The sequence below is a fragment of the Equus asinus genome, chromosome 2, assembly GCF_041296235.1.
Source record: "Equus asinus isolate D_3611 breed Donkey chromosome 2, EquAss-T2T_v2, whole genome shotgun sequence".
Classification (NCBI taxonomy): domain Eukaryota; kingdom Metazoa; phylum Chordata; class Mammalia; order Perissodactyla; family Equidae; genus Equus; species Equus asinus.
The window spans coordinates 164,515,848-164,526,907 of record NC_091791.1 but is presented as its reverse complement, the minus strand read 5'-3'; the positions used below and the strand labels follow the sequence as shown (position 1 = coordinate 164,526,907).

The following is an 11,060-nucleotide window of genomic DNA, read 5'->3' as shown; positions in this document are numbered from 1 at the left end:
GAGAACCTAATACGATACTATAACCTATTTGACCAGGCCTCTATTAAAGGATACTTAGTGTTTTCGTTTTTCTGCTATTACAAACAACGCTGCAATGAATATCTTTGTATATACGTTATTAGGGACATGCCACGTCTGTGTGTTTAACCACTGTGCTATTTTGCTTCAATATAAAAAGAACTTAGAAAATCCTCTCCCCAAGCAGTAGCCAGGCCAGTTTGGATAATGCCTTGCTACAAATCTTATGTTCAATGTCATTAGTCATTAGGGAAGTGCAAATTACAACCATAATGGAATATCACTATACACCCACTAGAATGGCTAAAACTATAAAGTCTGGCCATATTAAGCGTTGGTGAGGATGTGGAACAACTGGAACTCCAATACTCTGCTGGCGGGAGTATAAAATATTACAACTACTTTATAAAACAGTATGGCAGTTTCTTAAAAAGATAAAAATTTACCAACGTTATGACCCAGCCATTTCATTCCTAGATATTTTCCCAAGAGAAATGAAAGCTTATGTCCACACAAAGGCTTGTGCACAAATATTCACAGCTGCTTATTTGTAATAGCTAAAAACTAGAAACAACTTAATGTCCATTGGTGGGTAAATGTATTGTGGAATATCCATACAATGGAATATTACTCAACAATAAAAAGGAATGACTACTGATTCATGCAACACAGGGACGAGTCCCAAAATAATTATGCAGAGTAGAAGAAACCAGACGAAACACGTGTTAAATACCGTATGACTTCATGTGTCTATATGAATATGTTTGCTGTCTTGATTGTGATGACTGTTTCACAGATGCATATACCTGTCAAAACTTACCCAACTGTACACTTGGAATATGCGCAGTTATTGTCTTTCAATTATATATCAACAAAGCTATAAAAATTTTATTTTGAACGTCAAAAAAAAAAAGAATGGCAGATTGGCCAGAAAATATAGAAAATTATTCTTACCATAATTCTATCTTTGTTTTTTTTAAACACTAGCGGCTCCTATCCATTTGTGAGGGAAGAGGGAAAGGTAGCTGAGGACGCATCCAAGGATATGACTTTCTCCTGCCTCCAAAAATTCACACACCTGTAATCTTGCATTTCAGGGGCTTCACAGGCTGTGTAACATCCTATCTATTGATGTCCAGAGTGATAACTTTCCCACTCCAAATAAGTATATCAAAATAACTACTGTGCCAAATATTGACTTTATCCCTTGATGGCAATTATTTTTATACTTTCTTTGATGGAGTTGGTAGGATACTAACAATGGCGGGAGCTATATTTTATTATACGGGGGAGCAGTAGGGATTAACGTTGTGAGCCGGAATTGACCATAGACAACCTATTTTTTTTTTTGTCACCCTAGGAGTACATTTAATGCCTTAATATGAATATATTAATATACACTTGTATAAGCAAGTGAGTCCCACATTTTGTACTTTAAATTAGAACTAAGAAATTAGACTCTTGAATTAAGGCATCAAATGCATAATCTTATGGAATCTGGTATTCTATCACGAAATACATGATGCTCTACAGGGTAAATGGGTAAACCCATTTACTAATCTATAAAGTTAGAATTCCACAAAGTCTTTCAGGGACATATTTTTCAGGTGGCACCATTCCGGATCCTGATTCATCTCACCAAGGGGCAGATCAGGGGTAAGAAAGCCAAGCACCAGATGCAGCCCTCTTCCCACTTCCAAATACCCATTTGCCCATCTCACTAGAGTCCTTCATGTCCTCTGGTCTAGTCACAGCTGTTGTGACAATGACCTATGAATATGCCTAGTACTTTTCATAGCCCTGTGCTTTGGCATACCCTGGTGTGAAATCTTCCTCCCCTCCATCCTCTGAGACTAAGTCAAAGTTTTCTGTGAAACTTTCCCTAAACACCCAATCGTCAGGGGCCAGTGTATGCAATCAGTCCATCCTTTGGTCTCCCGTCACATGTAACTTGTACCTATTTTATACCACCTTATAGGAACAGTTCATGGCTTTACAAAGGTATCTCTTAATATTGTAAGGCCCTTGAGAGAAATGACCATTTTTTTTATTCTCAATTTAACATTTTCTGAGCTGAGAGTGTTATACAGAGATATTTAATAACTTGATCAAACAAAAATGTCTATTAGCCATCTCCTTAGGTGAACAAAGTAAAGTTGTGTTTCTATCTAAAGGATGCATAGTACTTCCCTCTAAACCAGCTCTCTCAGAGACAAAAGACAGATGCTAGTAGATTGCCTAAAGGTCCAGGTAGGGTTTTAGAGCTGGATGGAGGTACAAAGAACTGATGAAAGAATGATGACCAGGCCACTCCGGGATGCTTTTTGGTGCAGGGCTCAGCTAAGTAGGTCACTTACCATACAATGATGATTTGAAAGACTTTTTTTTTTGAGGAAGATTAGCCCTGAACTAACATCCACAACCAATCCTCCTCCTTTTTCTGAGGAAGATTGGCCTTGAGCTAAGATCCACGCCCATGCCTGCCACAGCATGGCTAACAAGCCGTGCACAGGTCCACACCCAGGATCCCAAGTGGCCAACCTGGGGCTGCTGAAGCTGAGCGCGAGAACTTAACCGCTACGCCAGAGGCCGGCCCCCTGAAAGACTTTTCAAAAGCTTTCTGTCCAACATGCCTCTTCTATTTTATACCACTAGTACTTGGAATGTCACCACTATTAGAGATTCATCCAGCACAACCCTTCCTGACAAGGCAAAGAGGCCCCGAGGGTAGTGTGGTTTTCAAACATGCCAGCCAGCTGAATGCACGTTGATAACCACTAGTGCCTCGAGCCAGTCACAGGGAGGTTCTGACCAAGCGAAAGTGAAGAGAGACTAGAGCCCAGACAGGCAGCAATAGGAGGGAAGGAAGAGCTCCAAGAAGCTGAGGATGAGCCCACTTCACAAGTTGCCTGGGGCTGGCAGGACTCTAACCAGCAGTGTAGTGGCTGGCCACAGAAAACGGGGTATTATCTGCTGCACTATCAGAGCAAAGGAGGGTATAGTTGCCACTAATTAGGGCAGAAGGTAGACTAGGAGAGAGAAGAAAATCAAGAGGAAATATAATTAGGACTTAACGGGGAAGTGGCAACTGTTAACAGAAGCTGAGATCAGTGAACAGTCAGGTATTCATGAGAGAGCAGACGGGGTGACACAATCGGAAGGCAAGGGACAGAGCAGACTGGTCTGAGGGAAGTGGCCTCACATGCCAGAAGCTAGCCCTTCCATCCTCATCATCTTCCAACAACTTTGTCTCTCATCATTTTGCCTTTCCTTCCTCTTTCCTGGATTCACCTACCACCTCATCTCAGTTCTTAGCTACTTATCTGAGAAGGAGACAGTCACATAAGACATGTGGTCTCGCAACCTTTCATACCAGTCTCTGCCTGTGCCCCAGCCTTATAACAAACTGCACAAAAATGAACAAATTATTTTATCTTTCTCTTTATTCTCAAAGTATGATAGTATAACAGTACAAGAGACATTGGGCTGGTCCCTGCGTGGGATCTAGTGCTTTAGGGGACTCAGAACTGAGACCCCAGGAATTTGAGAGCATCATTTCAGAAAGCTGGAGTAGCTACTATGCCAAGTGCAACAGCCTAAGCCACATCCTGGGCATTTGCATGGATGTGTGGCAGGGCTTGGGCTTCAGCTCTCAGGGAAGGACTGTTTTGAGAAGACAATGAAGCAAAAGAGGACCTGGCACCAGAAGGGTCTGATGGGAGAAGTGAGGAAGGTGGAGGATGTGGATCTTCCTTTCTTTTCTGCTACTACCTAAGAGCAGAGGCACATGACCCACCAAGGGGCCAAAGCAGGTAGCAGCTACTTGTATACCATAATGGAGAGGCCAGACCACTCCAGGCCTGCTTAACTGGCACTGCCAGGCTGTGGAATGCCAGCCATAAGGATGGAGACAAACTTTTCCAGTTTCTGTGCTGCTTGTCTCCCGGCCTCTAGGACTTCCTCGTGAGTGGTCTTCTCCAGGCTTTCATAATCCATAACGACCTTGTTAGTGATGAGGGAGAAGCCAAAGACTCGAAGTCCACAGTGCCTTGCAACTATAACTTCTGGAACTGTGCTCATGCCTGATGGGGAGAAAGAGGGACACCAACTGTCAGGATCCTCAAGTAACTCTTTTCCTCACCCCTTGGCCTAACAGCTATTCATCACCTCTCTGAAAATTTAACATGTCAGAAAACATCCAAAGAAGCAGCTAAATTAGAGTTGAGCTTAGGTTGTTCTGTATTGTTTAAAGGAGTGGGCCCTCAGAGGGCCTTACACTTTTCTTATAAATATTACCAATGCAATACTTTATTTCTGTATCTGTCTGTGGCAATTTGTTTTTTTCGAGGAAGATTTGCCCTGAGATAACATCTGTTGCCAATCTTCCTCATTTTTGCTTGAGGAAGATTCGTCCTGAACTAATATCCATGCCAGTCATCCTCTATTTTGTATTTGGGTCGCCACCTAGCGTGGCTGCTGATGAGTGGTATAGATGCATGCCTGGGAACCTCAACTGGGCTTCTGAAGTGGGGTGTGCTTAACTTAACAACTAGGCCACGGGTCCGCCCCTGTCTGTGGCAATTTTGGAGTCAGTTGTAATGATGCAGTTCCATCTTCCAGGCAAGGTACAGAAGGTGCATACAATGATATTTATTAGAATAACACTTAGACATAGTTATCAAATCATGGATAGGTCATTAGCATTACAGCTGTTTAAGCCCTTGATGCTGGATGAGGAGGTTTGCTGGGACAATACACCAAACCTCACCATCTTAGTATCTTTCTAGAAGTCAATTTCATTCAATCTACCTTTAAGTCAGATTCTCTCTCAATCCACCATCAAATCTGCAATCTCTTACTTCCTGCCCTCCCTATTTTACCAGATCCCTCCCGCTTCAAGCCTCCAACCACATTCCCCTTCTCACCAATAGCATCTGCTCCCAGCTTCTGCAGCAGATGAGATTCTACCACAGTATCAAAGCTGGGGCCTACCACCATCACGTAGGTGCCTTCCTGTAGCTCTCTCTCCTCCCCCATTTGTTTCCAGGCAATGTGAGCCTTCTGCCTCATATCCCGGTCATAGGCATCAGACATGGCAGGGAAACGAACTCCAAACCTAGGGCACAGGTTCAATTATCTCAGATTAACGGAATACAGCAAGATTTCTCCGAACCCCCAGGCCAGTCCTTACAATCTATCCATCTATAAATAAAGGAACAAGATCCATACCTTTCATCATTGGGACCTATGAGAGGGTTCTGACCAGAGAAACCAGGCAGGTTGATGTGATCACGGATCAGCATGATATCTCCAACCTCAAACTTGGGGTTGAGCCCTCCAGCTGCATTGGTGACCACAAGGGTGTCCACACCCAGAAGACGGAAAACCCTCACTGGGAAGGTCACCTTAGAAGCAAAAGATAAAAGATGATAAACTGTTCTTTAAAATTTCACCAACCCATCCATGCAGACATGCATGATATACATCATGAAAGAGAAAAGAGGGGATCAAAAATCTACCTAGACCAGGTAGCTAGGTAATAGAATAGCAGAGATGGCTCTCTCCCTTCTTCCAGATTCATCTAGGCTGATGCCCCTGATTCACCTTCCAGAGCGGGTAGCCTTCATACATGTGGAACCTGCCCTGCATCATCACACAGGCTTTGCCGTTCAGGAACCCAAACACCAGTCGACCAGCATGGCCTGACACTGTATACAAACAAGAAAGGGAAACGAATGGGATGATGCTTTCATACAACACATATCCATGAACACCTACTGTGAGGCAACTCATTGTGCTCAACACGTGAGGGCATAATGAAGCAAAAGAAGACATTACCATCTCTGCTTTCAGAAAGCTTAAGTTGAGTGGGGGCGGCAGAAATTAATCACAATTTTACAATTAAGTATATAAGTCCATTTTGAGATTAAAGCTATGGAGACAAGGATGTTCGGTGTAAACATATATCAAAACAAGGAAAGGCTTTTTAAAGACATTTCTAAGAATGACAAAGCCATATTGCAAGAGAATAGGAATAAAAAGTAGAATAAATGGGTAATAATGAAACAGTGAATGCAGTAACTATAGAACTTTTTTCCAAAATTTTCAAAATTCTCAAAATGTATATTCTTATTTATTACCCTAACTATATGCCTCCTCGCTCCTGAAAGGGAACTCAAGGCATATCCTAGCTTTCTAAAGAGTCTACTGAACAAAGGGAAATGGGCAGAGCTTGGATCCATACAAGTCTCCTCCATTAGACCCACATAACAGTCCTGTGGGAGCAGATGCCCAGGATGGGGCAGGCAGGGGACGGGAGTGCAAAGGTAACTCCCACCCAGACATCATAGCCATCATTACCATACCCTTATCTGGCATTTCTCCTCTAATGGACATGGCCACCCTATCCCTTGGAATGGATGTTCTAGGAGACGCACCAAAACCAAGAGGAAGAGTTGACGGACACACAGAGATATAGCAGCTTATAAAAAAAATTACCAGTAATAGAGCAGAGGTGTCAGAGATTGAAAAACTCAAGTGGAATACAAAAAAACACGTTGATAAAATTTAAAAATTAATCCACTTATCACTAAGTGCAATGCCCTTCTTCAGGGAGTAGGAGTGACAGGTAGAGCCAATGCCACTATCTTCCTTAGAAAACTTTGCCTTCTCTCTCTTTTCTTAATATTTCCTTCTCCTACCCCATTCCCACCTCCCCACTCTAGTCTCCCAGTTGCTCCAAAGGATTTGAAAAATATCTGTGAAAAGTCATAACTCTCCAGAGAAAACAGGAAGGCAGATTGCCGAAAAATTTATAAATAAATCAAGAGAAGTTAGTGATCTGAGAAATGAATCAGTAAACCAAATAAACTATCTTTGTCCTATTTTACCTGGCCCTTTTCCAAGTGTTAGCCTTAGAGCTTTCTGGATGCTACTGGGATGCTGGATACCCTATTCTCAGATACCTCAGAGCTCCACTGTGCACAGGGTGCATCTGCCCCTTTCCTTTCCCCTCCAAAGGGTAGTGTGAATGAGAAGTTGTGTATTCATGCAGCATCTGTGCATTTGTCTGCAGGAACATGGCAGTCTACCCATTTGCTGCTGTGCACCAGTGTCTGCCATATCCTAGGCCTGGAGCTAGAGCTGGGAGATTGGGAATAGCAGGAGGACATGGGACAGGGATGGCCTGATCTTGTCCTGAGCAGTTACAGGCACTGTTTTTTCCATTAATGCTGCAGACTGAAAGAAATGAGAGAAAAGAAATGAGAATGAAAGAAATAAGAGTGTGCGTGAGTCTGTGGTGACCATGGTATATGGGGGAGCAGTTGAGGGAGGTGTTGAAGAGCTTTAAGGAGCTCTGAATCATTCAAGCATATGAAACAGGTCATCATATAGTACATGACACACACACGCCCTGTCTATTCTGAAATTCCTACTGGGGAAATTTCCCTCTAAAGTCATTCTGATTCCTGTGGTCTTTTCTCCTCCATCACAACAGTTGTCTCCAGTCAAATGCCATAGAGAATAACCAGCTCCAGGCATTGAAGCATTGCCCTCCCATCAGAATCCCATCAACATCCCTCAGTCCCATCCCTCCCTCCCCTCACCAGTACCTGTACTCCGGGGAAAGTTTGGTATCTCACTGTAGTCAAAGCTTTGGGCCTGAGTTAACTGATTAGTCAGACCTCCTAACCCAGAACCGCAGATCACTGCCACTTGAGGGTGGTGCTTGGTGTGGGACAGAAGCCACTGTGCGGTGGTCTGATAATCTTCATATGTGAACCTAGGAGAAAGGGAAAATCAAGGTGAGTTTCACTCCCATCCCAAGTGCATCACAGACTAATGACCCTCAGCGCACAAAGGCTGGCAGGTGTGCCAAGGTGACAGGGGACAGAAAATCTGGTCAAAGAGCTGCGCCAGAGGGGAGGCTCCTCTCTCTCAGGAGAGGCTGCACTAAGCTCACCCACCCACGCACCCACACACTCCTCTTTCTGAATCAGACTCACTAAAAGTCTGACATGAAACTCCCTCCTCATTCCTGGCAAATATTAATGATGCCTATGTCTCCACCAGCAGCCCCAACTCCAGTTCAGCCACCACTGGCAGGTTTAACCTCTCTCTTGTGACAAAGATTTAGAGGAAGGACCATCTAGTATACAGACAAATACAGCGAAATAATCAAATCGAGGAGGGTAAAAGTGCTGGGCCTCAGGAGGCCGGCCCAGAAGTACACTCAAAAAGGAACTAAGACCTTCCTTAGGGCAGTGACAAACTCAATGCACCCCTCCTTAGTACCCACTCAGGACGCTCAAAATGTGGTTAAGACTAACTACCCTGAGGGCAGGGGATGAATCCAATTTCCTTCTGGACCCTCACCCTCCAGCTCTCCCCTCAGACAAATACTAAGGGCTGAATTTTTTTTTTTTTTTTTTGAGGAAGATTAGCCCAAAGCTAACATCTGCTGCCAATCCTCCTCTTTTTGCTGAACAAGACTGGCCCTGAGCTAACATCCGTGCCCATCCTCCTCCACTTTATATGGGACGCTTACCACAACATGGCCTGGCAAGCAGCACATAGGACCGCACCCAGGATCCAAACCAGTGAATCTCAGGCCACCAAAGCAGAACCTGCGAACTTAACCACTATGCCACCGGGCCCTAGGGGCTAAATTTTTGATTGACAAAGAAAGTGAGAGGAACACTCCTAGTGGAAGTCTATGTGTCTGTTCAATTGGATCCTTCTTTCCAGGGTCCCCAGACCCAAACAGAGTACTGTCACATGGAATGCCAAGAGCAGACCCCATTTGCACTCTGGTTGTCAGCGCTGGAGCAGAACTGACTGCATAAATTTCTCACAGCAGTTGTTAAAAATAGATTCTGGAGCCCACTCCTCCAGATTCATAATTTTGGAGAGAGACCCTAGAATCTGTATTTTTTACAAAAGTGCCTCAAGTAATTCTGATTCAAAAACCAGGTTTGGGAATTTCTGGTCTAGAGGGAAGCAGAAATCAACCTGGTGTCTAGTCCCAATTTTGCCTTTTTAGGCAAGTAACTTGTGCTTCAAATTCTTTCCTGAGATAGAAACCAAAGGAATGTGATCAGCCCTGCCTATCTTACAGGCTCAGTTTGAAAATGAATTAAAAACTTGCTAACAAGCTCCAAAGATCTTTAACTCCATAAATCACCGGTTCAGGTCCCCAGCACGTGAACCTGCCTGCCACTTGCCCCCATGTCTCTGTTCTCCTCCCTGCCTTCCCCATCTTCCCTTCTCTTCACCAAGGTTCTTTGCTCCTCACAGACTTAAGGACATACACTCATCCAGAACCCATACATCCCAAGAATCAACCTAGAATTTTTCTCACAATTCTAGTCCAATTCTCTCACACCCATGCACACAGCTAACCAAGCCTCCAGAGGAAATTCTTTCCCTCAAAAGCAGAGCCTTTGAAACCAAATCACTCCACAATACACCAGGCTTCCCTCAGGGAAGTAGCTGAGAAAGGGACAGGGCAGGGGCGCTAGAGCCAGGGCCACAGGAGGCTGGGGAAGAGAAGCAATGAAATGGTAAGAAGTGAACCAAACAGCATCCCCAAGAGATGCAAAGGAAATGAAGGAAGTGTGAAGCCCTGGCCACCTAGCATTTCTAGCCACAGACATAGGACTTCCTCATTGGCCATCAGTGCCCTGAGGACAGCTACATCCCTGAGCATCCGAAAGCCATTGCGATCCCTAACGCTGCAGATTTGGACTGGGATTTCCAGGACCAAAGCAGAGAAAGAGGTTTTCAAAGGTAGGAGTGGGGGTCAGTGGGCAGGATATGTTGCCTGGATCAATGAATAACGGTTTCCTTCTCTCCTTGGAGACTCCATCCCTAACTAAATTGGACCTCCAATTTCGAGGGAAGAGTGGCATTGGCGAAGGACGTGAGCAATCGCTCCTCTGAAGGAGGAACTCTAGATATGGGCACCAAAACTACCTCGCGGCTTTACTTGGACTCTAGAACGGGAATCTGTGAAGAGCGTGCAGTGGGAAGACCTTTGCCCTGTATTTGGGGTAGGGGAGTATGCCCCCCTCTAGACTTACACCCTCAACGTGCACGCGCACACATACACACAAACACACTGGCTCCTTTTCCGAGTACACTATACTCTACTGACCTCTCCCCTTCCTGCTCCACTGGCGTCACCCGGGCTCGATTCCCGAGTGCGTCCCTGCCCTGCGCCTTGGCCCTGACCCCGGGCTCCTTGCCAGGCCTCTCTGCAGCTCCAGGGCCCCCGCTCCCTCTCCCTCGGGGCCCGGAGCCGGGTTTCCAGGTCTCGGTAACAGCCATTTCCCCTCCCTAGGAGCGGCAGAGTTCCCCGGGCAAGGTGCCCGCCTCACCCGGTCTCCATGGTGCCGCTGACGTTCTCCGAACAAGCCCGCCCTTCACTGCCTGGATCTGCTCGGCTGAGCTGAGCTGCCGCCTCCGGTCAGGGCCGCACACTTAGCGCGCTGTTTGCTCCTCAGCCCGGAAGGCCCCAGCCGACGGCAGCAGAGCACGCTGGCCGGTCCTGTCTCCATGGTGACACACTCTGTTTCAATCGTCCCAGGCTTGGCTACAAGCCTAATCTGACTTCTTCCCCGGGTTGGATCCCTTCTGGTGCCCCACCTCCCCCTGCTCCTCCACCCCCGGAGGGCCATGATGCATTTCATCCCTGCGCCCGTTCCAGTCCGTAGAGCTGGGGTTTCTGGCGAGGATGCCTATGCCAGAAGAGGGCTAGAAGCCAGGAGGAGACTCCCGAACCGTCTGTCTCCAACCCCATTCCTGCTTGTGTCTACAGCGAACCGTGCGAGATTGGAAAGTTGAAAATTTGAAACCTTAGATCATGCAACCTCAGAATAAAATTGAATTGAGCCTGTGTCTGAGCTGCTTCCTGAACAAGGAAACAGGGTCGACCAAGAGGTTACGGCATTTAGGAGCACATATCGGGGGTCTAAATCCAGGCCTGAATGGGGAGAAGAGGAAAGTTCTAGGGGCAAGAATTCCTGGATCCTGGACACCGA

At 45.7% G+C, this 11,060-nt stretch overlaps 1 protein-coding gene across 2 annotated transcripts; it reads right to left on the bottom strand.

The window, feature by feature from the left end:
• Positions 1-3,443: 3,443 nt before the first annotated feature.
• Positions 3,444-10,835, bottom strand: LOC106833281 (purine nucleoside phosphorylase-like). 2 transcript variants are annotated; one of them, XM_014844482.3, is made up of 6 exons: positions 10,398-10,835; positions 7,632-7,801; positions 5,623-5,726; positions 5,248-5,423; positions 4,944-5,134; positions 3,444-4,100 (listed from the first exon to the last, which is right to left on the bottom strand). In XM_014844482.3, exons 1-6 carry the CDS (start codon positions 10,406-10,408, stop codon positions 3,883-3,885), a joined length of 870 nt encoding a protein of 289 aa, XP_014699968.3. In that variant the 5' UTR covers positions 10,409-10,835; the 3' UTR covers positions 3,444-3,882. The 2 variants fall into 2 exon arrangements, with proteins under 2 accessions (XP_014699968.3, XP_014699967.3); XM_014844481.3 differs by having other exon boundaries at positions 10,175-10,484.
• Positions 10,836-11,060: the final 225 nt, after the last annotated feature.